This window comes from Anolis carolinensis, chromosome 5, assembly GCF_035594765.1.
Source record: "Anolis carolinensis isolate JA03-04 chromosome 5, rAnoCar3.1.pri, whole genome shotgun sequence".
Classification (NCBI taxonomy): Eukaryota; Metazoa; Chordata; class Lepidosauria; order Squamata; family Dactyloidae; genus Anolis; species Anolis carolinensis.
Window position 1 is genome coordinate 187,146,112 of NC_085845.1, and position 18,240 is coordinate 187,164,351.

The 18,240-nt window shown below is 37.7% G+C and overlaps 1 protein-coding gene across 4 annotated transcripts in view; it reads left to right on the plus strand.

The window, feature by feature from the left end:
• Window positions 1-18,240, plus strand: part of adipor2 (adiponectin receptor 2) — a 33,758-nt gene that overhangs the window by 3,559 nt on the left and 11,959 nt on the right. For 3 of the 4 annotated variants that reach the window (XM_008110465.3, XM_062983112.1, XM_062983113.1), the window contains exon 2: window positions 8,553-8,787. In XM_008110465.3, coding sequence (XP_008108672.2) covers window positions 8,620-8,787 — 168 coding nt within the window. In that variant the 5' untranslated portion in view covers window positions 8,553-8,619. Of the gene's footprint in view, window positions 1-4,990; window positions 5,098-8,552; window positions 8,788-18,240 lie in introns of those variants that run through there. The other variant, XM_008110467.3, reaches the window with a different exon arrangement.

The window sequence follows — 18,240 nt, forward strand, 5'->3', positions numbered from 1 at the left end:
AATGACTCTCGTCAACACATATAGCATAAAATCAGAATAATACAATTTAAAGCAACAGTAGGTAACTGTCGTCAGTTCACAAAGTGTCAAGTGTTAGCTTCATATGGACCCATATAGCCTATCAAGGTCAAAGACCTGTCTGAACATCCATGTTTTCAGGTTGGAATGGAAAGATTAAAGGATGGGGGCTAATCTAATCTCTTTTGGGAGGGTATTCCAGTTGTAGTGATCTTTCTCTTAGAATATCAGATGGACTGTACTCTTTTATCACATGTGGATCCATGTAGAGTGCCATGTATTCACATGTGGTCAGAGTAAAGCCTCAATCGTGCTTAAAGTTAGTAGCCATAAATGTCGTAAGAGATAAATTACCTCAACTGGTCAGTAATAACTTTGATAAGTTATGAGTTAGTAACTCTTGGTTGGAACAACAAACAATCATTTTGCTGTGACATTTAATAATAGTGTAGGCAGACCAGAAGTGTTTGAAACTTTTTTTTTATTAGAACCTAGAAATCTACTAACCACTCCCTGGTGCAGGCAGGCAGATTTACTCTGTGATACTGAGTGTCTCTGGATATATGCACAGTTCCCAAATTGTGAGATATTTGAGAATTAAATTCACAGGTTATTTCACATACACGTACACTCTTGATTTTCTCCATGCATTTTTTTTCAGTGACCAAGTATAGTGGATTTAATTGTTCTTGTTCAATAATCGGAGTTGCAAAATGGCAAATCATGCAGATAGTTACAATTAGAGTATGATCTTCTTTCTGCTTAGTTTTGGTATAGTGAGCATGCCCACAGTCCATGGTATATTGTATATTCACCCAGTTTTAATGTAGTGTATATGATTGTGCTGAATATGACTTGTTTGAATCACTGTAGTGTCATGGTATTGAACAGATTAAATTGTAAATATATTCATGTTTATAATTGGTATGATAGAAAATGCATTTTTAAATTTTCTTTTTTTTAAAAAAAACCCCTGTTTCTTCAAGGTGTTCAGGTTGGTGTATGTTGATAATAATGGAAGTCTTCCAAATATTTGCTTATGAGCTAAGGGAGTCTCTCTAAACTTACAGCGTAGTTCTCGCTGAGATTGTGCCATCTTGAAGTGCAGGTGTGGGTTGATTGTGGTTTTATTTTAAAAAGCTTTCCCAGAGTCAATCATTCATCAAACAGCCCAGGTCCTGGTTATACTGTATCTTGTATTGGCGATTAATACTAGATGCAGATATGTGTATGTTTCTCTTGGATTTTCACTTTTAAATGTTCAATTCTTGATAACCAACTAGCAGATGTTACAGAGACTGAACTAATCTGATTTTTCTGAAAACCTGGTAACTTGATTTCAAAAAGAATATATTTCTCATGTTTTTTTAAAAAAAAATCTATACTTTTTTTCCAAAAACTCAGAGCTGTGTATTGCTAACTTCTTTAAAAATATGTAAAACCTCTTCTCATAGCTGAAACACAGCTCTTCAGAAAAATATCATTCAGTGATATTTGTATAACTTGAGGAAACAAGTTAAACAAATCTGACAAAATCATTTTATGAAGCTGAATTCAAGAGCTGGCTTGCAACACAGATCTCGTGGTTTTTTCCATACCACTTCTTACTTCCTGACTAGCATGTATTTCTGATAGCCACTCTAGTGTTTGTATGGATTTGGCCTTAGACATACATAATGTAGAAATACATAATGTATTTTTGTTTAGGAAAGCTTAAACTGACAGGTAGTCTGGATGACATCTGGTGTACTGGAATTTAAGCCTTAATTTTTAGTTCTGAAATATAACTAAATCACTGTAGTATCTGTAATTAGTTGTTCTGTGCTTTTAAGTCATTGCCAACATACAGCATTCCTAAGGTGAACCTATTATCAGGTTTTCTTGGCAAGATTTGTCCAGAGGGGGTTGCATTGGCCTTTCTCTGAGGGCTGACACAATGATTCCAACTGATCTCCCAGAGTCCTAGGATCCTTCCACACAGCCATATAACCCAGAATATCAAGTCAGATAATCCACAGTTTCTGCTTTGAACTGGATTATATGAGTCCACACTGCCATATAATCCAGTTCAATGTGGATTTTATACAGCTGTGTGGAAGGAACCCTAATCTAGCTCTTAACTCTGATAACACTGACTACAGCACTGGTATATGCAATTATATAACAATGTTTTTACAGAAAAGCAATGTCTAGTTACATGAGGATACAGAGCTTCTATATGGAGTTTAGGATTCTCCCAAAGCTGTTTCCATGTTAAAACTGGTAAAAGAATGTAGAAGTGAAGTCCAGTTTGCAGCCTTGTGCATTACCCCTCTTGTGCAGTGGACCAGTCAGAGTTGTACATTGTACAGAAAACTGGCATTTCTTTTACGCTTGTGAAGCTGTAGTAAGTTGTATTGATAGCAAACAACATCATTAGTATTTCTTGTTTTCCAAATTATCTGCACAATTTTTGTGTCCTGAGAATCTTTTGTAGCCAGGAGAATTAAGGGACTGATCTTTGTTGTGTCATAGAGCAAATGAATTCTATCTTCAGCTATAAAGTAAAGTTTATCTGGTCTTCTTGACAAGCAGGACATTCTATTCAGATTTGCTCAAGGCCCACAGCGAAGTCTCAGTTTGACTTTTGTTTGGTTGAAAAAGAATAATTTAATATCTTAATGCATATCACTTTTCTGTCTACCCTCTCTGCTAGGCTCAATTAAAAATGCAGTGTTCACTATTTTTTTTACAACCTGTATGTAGCAGGATAGGTGTTACATTGGACCTCTAATACAGTGGCATAGTAAATTTATTTTCCCTATTCTACAGCCAAATAAAAACTAGTGATTAAGAGGTGTGATGTCTGTACAGTTAATACCTTTACAGCAAGAGGGTAGTGAGTTTGGAAGAGGGCTATAAATTCAAAAGAGTTGAGAAATTAAAAAAATATCAGTGAACTAAATATGTTTAAAACCTGTCTCCAGCCTGCATGGTATATAATCTTGGGTTCAAAGGATAGTGCTTGCATCACCACTGATACCGTTTAATTACTACAGTATTTCCGTTCAAAAAAGGGAAGGGTTTTGTCATGTGTCCTTTGATTGCATTTCAGTTTAAATAATATAATGTTGGGTCAAATGACCTACTGCCATATAAAAGCCAGATTATCTGCTTTAAACTGGATTATAATGTAGTGTAGACTAATAAAATCCAGTTCAAACAGATAATCCAGATTTCATATAGCAGTGTAGATGGGGCCTTAGTTGAGTTGAAAAGGGAATAAAGTAATGTGGCTGAGGGTTCATGTGGTTTAGTTTCACTGTACTAATGCTAAATAAAGTGTAAATTCCTGAATGTCTTGTTTGCTTAGTGACCTTGTTCGACAGGAATATGAGCATGTGTAAACAGGGGAAGTAGGTGCTGTAGCAGTATGTCGAACAGCCTCCTAGTAGTATTAAAGTCAAAGCTTAGAAGGAAGACTGGTTGACGTTTTTGTTGCATAAATAACTAGAAAATAATTTGTCCAAAACTTCTGACATGCCTCTGATGTTAAAGAAACGTTTCCTGATGCATTATGTAAAATGTAAGGGTAATCTTAGCCTTGGAATAAAACTTCGCATCTGTTTTAAAATATACATGTCAGCTCATTTTCATGAAATGTTCGGCAAGTTGATACATAGCATCCTTTTCATATTATGGCTTATGGGCTGTCCAGTCTATTTAATGTTTATTTATTTTGTATCCTCTAAGATATTTTTCCTATTTGAAGATTTCTGTGTTTGTCTTGCTTGACTTTTTAAAATGTTTGAATTAAAGATAACATAAATTTGTTCACAGTCACGTTAAGATTTATCTTCATTTTACCATCCTAGTGACTTGGGAACAAATGACAGATCAGTTGAAATGAGAAACCAATTATAGTGACTAGCAGTGCAATCCTTTGCCTGCATCTTCAGAAATAAGTCCCTTTAAACTCAAAGTTTACACCCAAGTAGGTACTTTTAAATCACTGTCCTTTCCCATATACAACGTCTTCTAAAAAAGATAATGGATGACTAGTTCATAAAGTTCTGAATTGGGCAACTATATAGGCTGGTAGCGATGAACAATTTTATAATATTTGGGCACACATAGGAAGCCTGACCTTAGGGAGGGCTCACATAGTAAGAAGTCTTGACATATCTAGAAAATTGTAGTTTTCTTTTACCTCCCAAATAATTTTTAGTTAAAATCGAAATAGAATAACATTTGAATACAACATGTAAAAAACCAAGCTACAAAATGATAAGAAATATACAAAATAAAAAAAACTTACCACATAACCTATAAACAAAAGAAAACTACCTAAAGATAGAACAAAACCCAAAAATCACTAAGAAATAAAGATGACTTCAACTATTTCTGTGATTATATTTTAACTTACAGTCTCACCTCTCTCTACTTGATTTAAAAATATTTCCTAGATTGCTTAAACTGGATGCATATTAAAATTGCTCTTAACCACTTGAATGTGTGTTGACTAGACATATGTCTATGCTCATCTCATGACCAGACATAAATCTACTCTCATTTCATTTGGTTTACCATGTTGGGCAGATGCTATGTATTTGCAACAGGGTGAAGAGATGGCCACAATTTTTCATCTGCATAATTGCAGAAATGGCTGCTATACATTTAGTTGTACAAGCATGTAGTTTAGAATAATAGCACCTTCAGACTGACTAAATTCATTTGAATGACTGGCTTTGCAATATGATCATCCTTAATGACAGTGTGCTGAACTACCTAGTAAACTAATATGATAAACCAAATATAATTGTATATGTGGGTTACAGAATCTTGGTTTGGAGGTGTAGTTCTGTGTTGAGGACTCTGATTCTTGACAGGCATTATACATAGGAATGTTGCACAGTATGTCATGGGGAAAAGACAGCTTTGGAGCCAATAGAATTTTTCTGTGGTTAGGTAGGTGGAGCTTTGCCTTTCATCTGATGACTAGTAGTAATCTCTCCCACACAGTGAATGCCAAGCTCAGTTTTTTTCCAGAAGTACGTTAAAGTACATCTTACTAGTGTTTCATTTGACACAATCCTTGTGGTAAGTCACTCTAAAAATGTTCCTTTCTAGGCAATGTGTAGCGTATAATAGGCAAACACTTCCTAAAAGGAAATAAACAAGCATGTTGTTTGCTTGTTTATTTTTCCCTCCCCATTCTTCATTGATGTTTAATATTTCAGATGTGGTTCAATTTCTTAACATTACCTGAAATACATTTTCTTAAAATCAGTAGAATCCACTTCCAGTAAACGTGGGTAGGTTTGAATTCTTAGTGCAGCTTTATTTAAATAATAAAGATCACGGAATTTGTGAAATATACTTGCTTGTAAATCATGTTTTATGGATTTTGATGCCCTAATGGGTTCTTATAGAACTTTGCTACTGTACCTTTTGAATGAACTGATAGAACCATGTGATTGTTGAGAGTTTTTTTCCCTTGAGTTTTTATTAATTACTTTCTAAGCAAAATTGCTATTTGAGATCTAGGCCTCAGGACTTGTCGAAATGATTGCTTATGTGTATGTAGGTAATCCTTTGCTTGATTGTATAGATTTCAGGGCCACTCTTGCTATTTAAATGTTCACTAAAGGGAAAATGTGATTGTGTAGGGTTTTTCAAATCAAGATTCACTACTGGTATATTTACTTCTTCTTTATACAGATCTATCCCTTTAATTGCTTGCCTAGCATGAGTTACAAGGCTTTTTGTTTCTTTTAAATCGCGAGAACTTGAAATGCTTGAAGAATCTTTTTGCTAACAGATATTTTTGCTTATTTGTCATGATTAAAGTGTGTGTGTTTTAATGCACCAATAATGCTTACATTGAAGTAGTCAGTGGGGACTAAAGTTCAGGTAATAATTATGTCTTAGTTGTTGATGGAAATGTTTTTTGAACTCTATCACTATAATAAAATGATTATTTCATTACTTATTCTGCCCTAGTGGACACAAACTGTACTAACCCTTGTCCTTGTGTGTTTAGTTTAGTCATTCACTACCATCTGAGAAATAGTTTATAGAAATGAAGGGATGCAGTTCTACAGCAAATAGATCTTATTTGCAGGGACAACTATTCTCCCTCCTGTCCCCAGCTGCTGTGCATCATTACGTATTTCTGTTTCAGTCAGTTAAAGGTCTGATTAGTTAGAACTTGGTGTGCTTGATAATGTTGTTTTAGAATACTGAGTTAGTTGGGTTTTATATGTTGTAAGTGTTCACTAGGATTACAGAAGTATTTAGTAATAGGGAATAGCTCTGCAAAATTCTGGAAGGGAAGGCTATGGAACATGACTACACAACTTTAAAAAGTTGTGGCATTTGAAAACACATTTCCATGGAACAATGTGCTCGTGTACTCATACTGCTAAAAGATTAGGCACCCCACACATTATTGGTCAGCATTATATGAGTATACTATGGCTTGCCTTATATAGCTAGCACAAAAAAATGTCGCTGGTGTTTTGTGGTGCAAGTGCAAGTCTTCAGTTTACCTATTGACTTATGGCAACCCATGGATTTTGTAGGGTCTTCTTAGTCAAGGAAAACTCAACTGATTTTGCCAGTTCTGTACTTTGAAATATAGCCTGCAGCACCAATATTAGTGATATCCTCCCATTCAAATATTACCCATAGTTGTTCATGCTTAGTTTTCAAGATCAGATCTTGTACCTTTAGGTACTCAAATATAAAGTTGTCAGCTGAGTTGTATAGGTGCTATTCCATTGTTTACTGGCAAACGAAAGATGTTCTAAGATGAACACTCACAATTTTTAATTGTTAAATGAATATGTAGTTCTCCCCAGATTTAAGTAATGAACAAGTATCATTGTCAGGGTAAAAGTTTCTATTTCCTATCAACACAATTTACAAAATCATTTAGATATATAATTAAATTAATAGACTGAGACCATGAGAGCAAAAGAGGTTATGGGTAAAGTCCATTTTTGTGTGACAGGGAAGGAAGAGTAAACATGTCTTTGAACATGTAGTTTGACATGACTGTATTCTGCTGATAGACATAAGCTCTTCTGATTTCTAGAAGAGCTGAAAGCCTTCAGAAGACTTTAGTTATCTTGTTAAAATGCATTTGAAATGTCAGTACTGGTAGAAAATCCTGAGAGATAGCTGTATTATATAGAAGCCATCTATTGGCTACCGTACAGGTGACATTGCCTATTTTGAATCTTTGAAACTGATGTGGAGAAATTATAATTCATATGTAATTCTTCAAAGCCATTTTAAGCACCCCATGAGCCATTTTTGACAAAGACTGCAGTTTAAGTCAGTTGAGTAGATTCTATTTCTTTTCTTTCCTTTTAGTTAAATATCCCTATATTTGATTAAATACCCTTCTAGTATTAAAAAGAAACCTCAGACATTATAAGCTGGTTTACTGCCCATGCTGTGTTGAAATAGCTCTTGGGAACCATGTTTACATAAGTTCTTGTCCTTGTCTTCCTTTTAGTTCTGTCTAAATGCTTCATTGTGTACCTTGGCAACATGCTGCTGAAAACCTGCCTACAGTGTGCAGTATGCATTGACAGTTTACAGATGACAAAAAAGCAGCTGTTGGGAACATTGATTCCCATTGCAGGAGAATAGGTATTGCTGATGTCTCTCTGTTAGTCAAGTGTTTGGTTTTCCCCTTTCCAGCTGCTAAAAGAACACATGCCCTCTCATTTCAAAACTTCCGTAGATTAAAGGTATAGTAATCTGTAATGATTTCTGAACACATTGGATATTGTGTTCTATAAAGTTAAAAGACTGGGAAGTTTTCATTTTTTTAATATGTCAGGAACATGATGATCTGTAATTCTGTTTTTGAGGATTTCCAGAACCGCCCTATTGGCAGAAGCAAGGTTGTGGTTTTTTTTTTTAATGGTTAATTGTCTTCTCTTAAAACACATTTTTTCAAAGGTCCAACGTCTGTTTTTAGAGTCTGGTATTATTTTGATGGCTTCTGGTGCTGCGCAGTGTGTTAAAGCGCTGAGCTGCTGAACTTGCAGACCGAAAGGTCCCAGGTTCAAATCCCGGGAGCAGAATGAGAGCCCGCTGTTAGCCCCAGCTCCTGCCAACCTAGCAGTTTGAAAACATGCCAATGTGAGTAGATCAATAGGTACCGCTTCGGCGGGAAAGTAACAGCGCTCCATGCAGTCATGCCGGCCACATGATCTTGGAGGTGTCTACGGACAACGCCGGCTCTTCGGCTTAGAAATGGAGATGAGCACCAACCCCCAGAGTTGGTCACGACTGGACTTAACGTCAAGGGAAAACTTTACCTTACCTTATTATTTTGATTAGTCTTCTACTTATATTAGCTTCTTACCATTAGAGTATTTTAATATGTAACAGGATAAATGTAGAACTATTTGTGGAACACGAGAAATTTCTCCTTTACTTTTAATTACTTCTATTGGCTAGCGGGTTATGGCTTCCATATCTTGAGTATATTGCCATGTTATATGTGTTGTACTGTTATCAATTCTGTTTTTCAGAGCTAGCTGTTTATCATCACCTCTTGTTGGAGAAGATAAGGACATTTCAACAAAGACCCCTGGTCTCATGAACGAATCAACAGATCTCGGGGATGCTAGCTTTCCGGAGCCAGTCCTGCGGCTCAGGAAGGGTCATATACCAGATCCTACTGAGCAGGAAAATCATGCCAGTGATCAGTCAAGTGAGCAGGGGCCTCTCTTAGTGGAGCCAACTACATCTTCTCAAAATGAAAAGGTAAATAATTCTTATTCTGAATTATAGACAGTGAACCACATCATCTCTTTGATTGAGATGAGTTGATAGCTATGAGGGTATGGGTATCCATGGAAGAAAGTTGTCCCTACGGATCCTTGTCACTTAAACGTTTGAAATAGGGATAGGAGAATGTGCAACCTTTTAGATGTTGTTCAACTGCAACTCCCATTATCTCTTACCTTTGTCTCTAGTGGTGTTTATAGCGGATGAGAGCTCAGCTCTCACTTCATTTAGATGGAAAGTGAAATCCGACATCTTGTTTTTGTCTCCGAAATTTATCAGTAACATAATTACAGTATATCGGTAGAAGACTCCACACAACAAGGGGGATTGTTGCTGAGCTGAACTTTAGAAGAGGAGATACAGTAAAAGACAAAGTTTATTGCTCATATTTGTTCTCTAGAAATTCACACCTTGTATGTGTGTATTTGGAAATAAATCCAGTTAAATTCAGTGAGACTTAATTTCAGTTAAGTGTGTGCGGATTACGTACATAGCCTTCTAAATCAATGAGATATTTATTCCATTTCCATGATGCTGCACCACACTTGGATAAACTTTAGCATCTACCAGATGCTTTGAACCTACAAATGTATCCGACAAATTAAAAAACACCCTCCAATTCTGAAGTGATTTTGAACAGGGCAACCCATTTTAACACAGAGACTTGTAAGTGTCCCTACTCCAAAAATAAGGGGAAAAGCTCACCTCTTGTCTGCCTCCCTTTCATATAAATTCATCCACAAGCTGTTGGTATTATCCCACAAATTGATGAGTGCACACTGTTCCCCCAAAACAACTTGGAGCACCTTATTTATGGGAATGTTTTGTTGATTCCCACAGAGAGGAGGCATCTGAGCTTTTAAGACATAGTAGCAGTATGGATATCTTCAGTGACTTTTGTGTATTTATTTTGTATGTATTTATTTTTTATCTCACCTTCTTTCCAATATAAAGACTCAAGGCAGCTAAGAATAAATATAAAACAACTCAAATTAGAACAATGTAAATACAAACATTAAAAAAAAACAGTACAGCTATTTGTGTCCTTAAAACCATTAAACATTGAAATATTAAAATGCATTAAAATTCCACACCCACATTACCATGAATCTGTTTGTAAAGCCATGCAGAGTCCCGGTTATCCGAGATAAAGGGGCGGGCCCAATCTCGGATAACTGAACTCCTTGGATAGGGTGAAGGCTCACCGAGGGACGTCTCCACGGATCTCCCTCGGCCAGGCCCTTGCTGGAGGAAACTTTTTCCTCCATCAAAGGCCTGGCCGAGGAAAACCCGCAGCACACTCCTTGTTTCTCGGAGGGACAGGCCCTTGCTGGAGCCTAGCAGCGCTCATGGGGTGATTCCCAAGGGGCGAGGGCTCAGCCCAGGGAAGCAGCCCACAAGCGCGGCTGCAGCAGTGATGGCAGGGTGCTTCCGGGACACTTCCTCCTCCCTCTCCCTCTCTGAAGCTCCCTTTGCTTGAGAGAAGGAGAGTGAGAGGGAGGGCCGCCCCCAGCGGCGCCTCGAATGGTACGGACGCTTGGATTAGTGGGGCTCGGGTAAGCAGGGCTCTACTGTATATATAATGAATTAGTTTGTAGAGCCATGGTTCCAGTAACATGACTATGCATGCTGCTACTTTTGTAATACCCTTCTATTCTGCTTTGGTCAGACCACATCTGGAATGCTGTGTCCAGTTCTGGGCACTGCAATTCAAGAAAGATATTGACTAGCTGTAACATGTCCAGAGAAGATTGACCAAAATGATGAAAGGTCTGGAAACCATGTCCTGTTAGGAACGACTTAGGAAGCTGGGTATGTTTAGCTTAGAGAAAAAAAGGTTGAGAGGGGATAAGATCAACATTTTTAAATATTGGAAAGGGTGTCATGTTGAAGATGGAGTCATGGGGAACAAGACTGAACTTTGGGGGACTCCGCTGACCAGGAATCCTCAAGCACTACCTTCTGAGACCTCCCTCCAGGAGAGAATGGAGGCAGTGAAGAACAGTACCTTTGTAGAGGCAACTCAGAAAGATACCATGATTGATAGTAGTAAAAGCTGCTGAAAAGGTCCAGTAGAACCAACAGGGACACACACTTCCTATCCAGTTACCTGCTTTGGTCAACTGCATAGGTGACCAACATTGTATCTACTTGTGTAGTTGCTATAAGAAAAAATGAATCGGCCAAAAACAATTCTGTATTAGTAATGTAGTTAAATTGCTTGCACACAGCATTTGGTAGTGCAATCAGGCTGGATATAAAGTTACTGAAGCAGTCAAGTGGACTTAAAATATATGAAATAATTTTTGTATATTTATAGAAAACAGATTTTTCAAAGGTAAAGCAATACTTCAAGACTTCAGATACATTTCATTGACAACCTTAAAATGAATGTTTAATGAGCATTTCTAATTTGTGACACTATTGTTTGTTTCCTGTAGAAGGGTTGTGTTGTAAACATTGGAAATGAAAAGCTCTTTTTATCATAACTTTTCTGCCAATTTGTAGACTAGACACAATTTTCCCATTGTACAAAGCATATTAATAAACAAAATATCAATTATTCATATTGTTGTCATAAGATGTTGTACTATGCATATGTGTTTGCCATTGTTTGCATTGTAAGTTGAAATTTAAATGTTTATTTTCAAATCTGTAGTATTCAGCCTGACTAAGATCTGTTTTAAAACAGTAAGTCTTCCAGGCTAAAATCTATGAGGATTTTTCTTAAGTTATTGTTAGGTTGAGAATGCATATTTCTGTTTAGGGATGGGGTGGTAAAATACAGCACTTAGGTAGCATTTCATTATATTCTCTTCTAAGCTGAATGCTTAGCAGTCCACAGTGTAGATTTTTGTGTAGAGTATGAAAAGAGTATAGAGCGAAAGATTCGAAATTGGACTAATTTCAGGCACACCATAGGTGATTGGATTACGCCTTTATTTTAATTTTTTGGCACTTCTAGTGAATATTAATTTTTTGTCAGTCATTGCTGCCACTTTCTGTCCTGTGCCGGACTGTCTGGCCTCCTTCATAGCATTTATCTTGCTCTGGCCTTTGCAGTTTGAATGGCTGAAGTGTCTTTGTTCCCCCTGCTGTTCTCCAGTCACTGATACCTCCTAAAGAAATGCCTCTTACTGTGACTTTGTTAAACTGACACAATCAAATGCATGTGACTTTTATCACCTGATGAATGGGCTTTTTATGTACAGCCTTGAAAACCTGCACTTGAGTCTCCTTTTTTAAAAACTATAATCCTCCAGTGACAGATAGGAGACAAAAGGCTGTTTTCATCACTTTTTTCTAGCTACCAGACCCTTCAACTCCTAATTGAAGGTGGCTTTTGTCTAAAATGCCTGCATCTGTGGATCTCTGTGCATTTGCAGTGTGTGGCCTAGGAGCGTATCTGTGAAATTTTGGATCTGTTGCTCTGTAGCATTTGGTACTGTGCAGAGAATAATGAAACACAGCACTTGACTCTTCTTCATGGCAAAAGCCCAGCTGGAACATTTGTTAAGCAATCCTGCCTTCACTGACTTCTGAATTCAGCTATTTGACCTTTCAAAAAGACTCCATTAATAAGTCTGTTTGCAAAGTGAGAGATACCGTAGTTTGTGTAAGTTATAGGTTAAATGAAAACAGACAGGAGAGATTATAGCCCCCCCCCCCCCCCCCAAAAAAAACTTTGCATTCTGTGTAAGGAAGAACATTTTTAGATTTTTAGTTTTTTAGTGTACTAATAGAGAAGAACATTTCCACCCTAGTTTTGCTCATAAAATTTAAGGGGGAGTGGCTCCTATTGGTCATAGTTATCATATCCAATGGAAAGGCATGGTGTGAATTTTACACAAACCACATCTGAAGAGTCACATATTTCCAGTCCCTGATTTCAATTGTAGTAGGCCTGTACTACAGTTGGTACTTCGTCAGTTTTTTCGTATTTATGTGAATAACAGTTTTATGCAGTTCTTTCCCCCTTTCTACAAAAGAAAATCTGCTAGATAAGAAAAATAAGTTAACTCTCTTTCCAAATTCCAAGCTCCCTTTTTTCTAAATAGTGACTTAGGAACTATCTAGGTATTTTATTTTAAAAAGCACAAAATAGCAGCAAAAACAAGTGATTGGTATGTTCTTGGCACCTTGTTGCTCCTTTTCCTCTGTTACTAAATTTTCCTCCATGGTGAGGGGTTGCTTTAATAACATATTATTAAATATACTTAGTAGGATTTGCCTTTCACATTTTATTAAAGCTAGAAAGTAAAATGTAGTGTTGCATAGATATAATGCATGATCCTCTCAGTGTCTTGGTTTCTTTTAGAACTGCCTAAAGCCAGAAGAGAAAGATGCACCCCATCCCCCAAAATCTCCAATCCATCAATTTTCATTTATGAATGTTGTACAGCATACAAAAATATGACCTATTTACTTTGCACTTTTCTCCATCTCCCCAGTGGTTGGCAAAAGATAAACACTGAGATATGACATGTCACTTCTGAGTTTGGAAAAGGACATTTGTGCAACTCAGTGAAGATGATGCAAATGCTCAGCCCTACTTTGGGTGAACAGAACCTCACCTTTAAGGGCAGGTTGATGCTTTGAGTAGTCATTTTGTTATTTCATATCACTCTTACATAGTTATTCACTTTACATATAAAGCTGCACAGTTTGTTACTACTTGTTTTTAACTTACTGAAACTTAATTACACCTCACTACAGACAATCCTCCATATTCACTGGGGTCAGCGATACAGAACTCCCGTTAATGTGAAAAACCTTGAATAAAGAAATTGGTACCGTATATACTCGAAGATAAGCCGAGTTTTTCAGCCCTTATTTATGAGCTGAAAAAGCCTCCCCCGGCTTATATTCGGGTCAAGGTCAAGCCAGCAGCCGGAGCCTGGAGGCCACAGTATTTTTTCTTTTCCAAAGCCTCCCTCCTCTGCATCTCCTCCCAGGCTGGTTATCTTATTTTTTGAGAGAGATTGACAGAGACAAGAAGCGAATGTTTTCAAAAGCGAAAGGAGAGTGTGAGAGAAACCCTTGCAAGCCAGATTGCATGGGTAGAAGGGAAAGAAAAAAAGATATTCTTGCAAATTTGCACGATTCATTATTATTATTATTATTATTATTATTATTATTATTACTACTACTACTACTACCATTATTGCAAGAACATTTGAGTCCAAAGGGAGGGAAAAGAGAGCAACAGAAGGTGTGTATTTCCTTTTATTCCTAAGGAAATAAAAGGGGGGAGGGGGAGAGAAGTTTTAAAAAGCCTTTTCTGGCTGTTTTTAGAGTTTGAAAAAGGGAGAAAGAAAAGAGGTGGGAAAGGGCAGGAGAAAAGAGGACAAAGTTGTTTTTAGGGGGACTTTGCTTGCATTTCTTCCTTGGGTAAATGCATGCCCCAAAGCTTCTAAATATTTATATAGATGTTCCCCCTACAAATACATTAATATATTAATTTTCCCCTCATATGTTTACAGGTCTTTGCAAATCTTATGTAAATATAGATAACTAGAGATTTCCATGTACCTGTATATCTGTTCCTATATTTATACATTAATTTTATATATGAATTTTACCCTTACATGTTTGCAAGTGCAGAGGGAAAATGCGCGCGCGCACACACACACACACACACAGATGTCTAGATAGATATAAACATTGATAAATAGGGCTTGCAAATATTGCAGGAGGAAAATGCACATAGAGAGAGGATTTGCAAAGGTTTCAGGGGGAAATACACATGTGAAATTAGTATATATAATGATAGATCTATATCTAGCTCTGCATTATTTATATAGGCATTATATGTTTGCCTGTTACTATGTTGGAAGCTGGCCTGAGTCCCCAGGGGGAGATAGATAGGGCAGGGTACAAATGAAGCTGATGATGATGATTATTATTATAAAGTTATTGTTGCTTTTCCACTTATAGAGTTAGTTTACTGTTTTTCTTTGAAATACAGTACATATTCAAACCATTTAACCCACTGATGCCTCAATATAATTTTATTGGTATCTAATTTTTTTTTTGAAATTTACCAGTAGCTGCTACATTTCCCACCCTCGGCTTATACTCGAGTCAATAAGTTTTCCCAGTTTTTTGTGGTAAAATTAGGTGCCTTGGCTTATATTCAGGTCGGCTTATACTCGAGTATATATGGTATTTTTTTAACCTGAGAGAGCACCTCTCTAGAAATCTCTAGGTCCTCCAGCATGATCTGAGAAAACCAACCATAGAGTTACACTGGAGGACCTAGAGAGTCTTAGAACAAATCTGTGAATATTTGAATCAACTAAATTCAAAACTGCAAATGTTGAGGTATGGCACTGGTTATCTAAGAGATGCTTTAGCACTGCTCAGGAAATCCCAGCCTATGCTACAGAATCCAATCTATTTGTCCTTATACTGATTTTATAAATCAGCCTTCTCTAACTTTGTGCTTTTCAGGCATCAGAATACAACTTGCATCATTCAGGCAGCATGGCCAGTCTTTTTTGGAATGATCAGAGTTGCATCCTGCATCCTGCATATGGCAGGCATCAGGCTGGGGAAAGACTGTTCTATAAACCTTTCCTCACTGAGATGCATATGTGGTCCTAGGATAAACACCAGGATCCATTTTAACCTAAATCCAGTTGTTATCCTGCAACTATAGTAAAGCCACTGAATCAGTAAGTCCACACACATATATATGTTCCACTAATTCAGTGAGTCTATATGAGTTGAGATTAAAAATCAGGTTTCTTCCCCCTCCCCACTGTTGCAATATTTTAAAACCAGCTACACTAAGCATGTCTACTCCCAGACCATACTTTCCCTATTTGTCCACAGATAGGAAGTGGAACTAGCAAAGACATTTCAACAATTGTTAGCCAGTCAAAAACAAACTGTTAGAATTGATGTATCCTTTGTATATCTTCCCTTTCAGCATATTTCATAATTCTGATTTCCCTCCCCTCCCCCTTGCAACTGTCTTTCATTTGCACACAAATAGTTTTAGTTAGCAAGTCAAATGCTATGCTGCCTGTCAGTCTCATGCACAGCTGCTTTTGGAATTAGCATACGGACAAAAGAGGTGGGGGAAGACTTTTTGAGCGCTTTCTGGGGCAGGTGCAATTCTTTAGTCTGCCCAGTGTCAGAATGCCTCTTCCTCTTTCCTTTTCTAAATAAAGTGAATATACAGCTTCCTATTTCATTGCTGTTGAACTTGAGCAAACTATCTGCAGTGACCTGTTATGAATGCACAGAGGGAAAAATCTTTGAAATTAAGACTATAATATGGTTTCTTATGCCCAAATCTGACTGACCAGGTAGCTTGTTCTCTTTTGGCTTTAAAAAAAGCATTGTAGTTCTTCCTCAAATCTTATAATTGATTGGCTGTCCTTTCTTCAATCACTTGCTTTTATTTTTGTTTTCTAATTAATTGCTTTGTATTCCATAATGAACATGGGCACTTCTTCATCAAGCCAGTTCTTCTCTGATTTTAAGGACCATCTTAGCTCCATCCCTATTCACTCCTTTCCTCAGTTTTGTTTTTTCCCCACTTTCTTGGATTCAAAGACTCCAGGAGGTGAGGAAAATGAATTCTCTACTGAAATGTTAATGTTTAGTAGTTACGACTACTGAAAATGAAAATATTATTTTAAGTGTCCTCATTTTAAAAGATTATTATAATTAAGATGTTTATTCATATGCCGCTTTTCCTCTCCACAAAGAGAGACTCAAAGCGGCTTACATTAAAAGCATTTCAATATAATTTAAAATCTAAAAATATATAAACATTAAAACAGAATTAAATATACAGTAAATGGTATTAAAAATCCATAGTTAAAATTCATAAAAACATATTCAGAGTTTAAAATCACAGCACCCCGACTTGATTTTTAAAACCTTCTTTAAAAACCTGCCTGAATAAAAAGGTTTTAGTCTGCAGCAGGGACAGGCCATTATGGCTTCCCAGGGAAGTCGAGGCACAGCTACCGAGAAGGCCCACTCTCTCGTTCTCACCAACCGAGCTTGAGATGAAGATGGGACTGAGAGAAGGACCTCTCCTGAAGGTCTCAGGGTCCAGGCAGGTTTGTACAAGGAGATGCGGTCAGCCAAATAGCTTGGACCTGAGCCATCTAAGATTTTAAAGGTCATAACCAGCACTTTGAATTGTGCCCAGAAACAAACTGGCAGCCATTGCAGTTGCTACAACAAGAGGGTTGTCCTCTCCCTGTCGCCAGCCCCAGTTAGTAATCTTGCTGCAATTCTTTGGACCAGCTGAATTTACCAAGCACTCTTCAAAGGCAGCCCTACATAGAGTGCATTACAGTAATTCACATGGGATGTAACTAAGGAATATACCGCAGTGACTAGATCTGGCCTTTCAAGAAATGGGCGCAGTTGGTACATAGGAGGGCCCCTAAACTGAGAGCCTATGTCTTCAGGGGGGTGGTAACCCTATCCAGCACAGGCTGGATCCCTATTCCCTTATCTGCCTTCTGACTGTCCAGGCGCATCTCTGTCTTGTCTGGATTAAGTTTCAATTTGCTTGCCCTCATCCTGTCCATTACTGATGACAGACATTGGTTTAGGGTTAGGACAGCTTCCTTGATGTTAGGTGGGAAGGAGTAGTAGGTGTCATCTGCATATAGGTGGCATTGTACTCCAAAACTCTGGATGACCTCTCCCATCAGTTTCATGTATATGCTAAATAGCATGGGGGACAAAACAGAACCTTGAGGAACCCCACAGGGCAATGGCCAGGGGTCAAACAGGAATCCCCCAGCACTACCTTTTGGGTACAGCTCTCTAGGAAGGAATGGAGCCACTATAAAACAGCGCCTTCCATCCCATCCCAGCGAGACGGCCTAGAAAGATAGAATATAATCAATATATTGAAAGCTGCCGAGAGGTCCAGGAGTACCAACAGGGACAATTTCCTAACTCTCTGTGTAGGTCATCCACCAAGGTGGCCAAAGCTGTTTCTGTTCCATAGCCAAGTCTGAAACCAGATTGAAATGAATCTAGATAATCCATTTCATCCAGAAATTCTTGGAGTTGCGAGGCCACCAGACTCCAAAACTTCGCTCAAAAATGGGAAGATGGACGCTAGCCGATAGTTGTCTACTTGGAGGGGTTCAGGGATGTCTTTTTAAATAAAGGTCTCACAACTGCCTCCCTTAGGCAAGTTGGAATTTTGCCTTGTTCCAAGGAGACATTGACCACCACCTTCACCCGCTCTGCCAGTCCTCCTCTGGCCTGTTTGATCAGCCAGGAAGGGCAAGGATTTAGAATACATGTGGTAGCTCTCACTTCTCCAAAGGGAAGCATCTCAAAAATGCTAACTGTAAAAGTTCCAGTTCTTCTTTACATCGTGTCTAGGAAGTATTAACATCCTTCTGCACAAAGCCATTAGTTAATTTTCTTCCCAAAAAC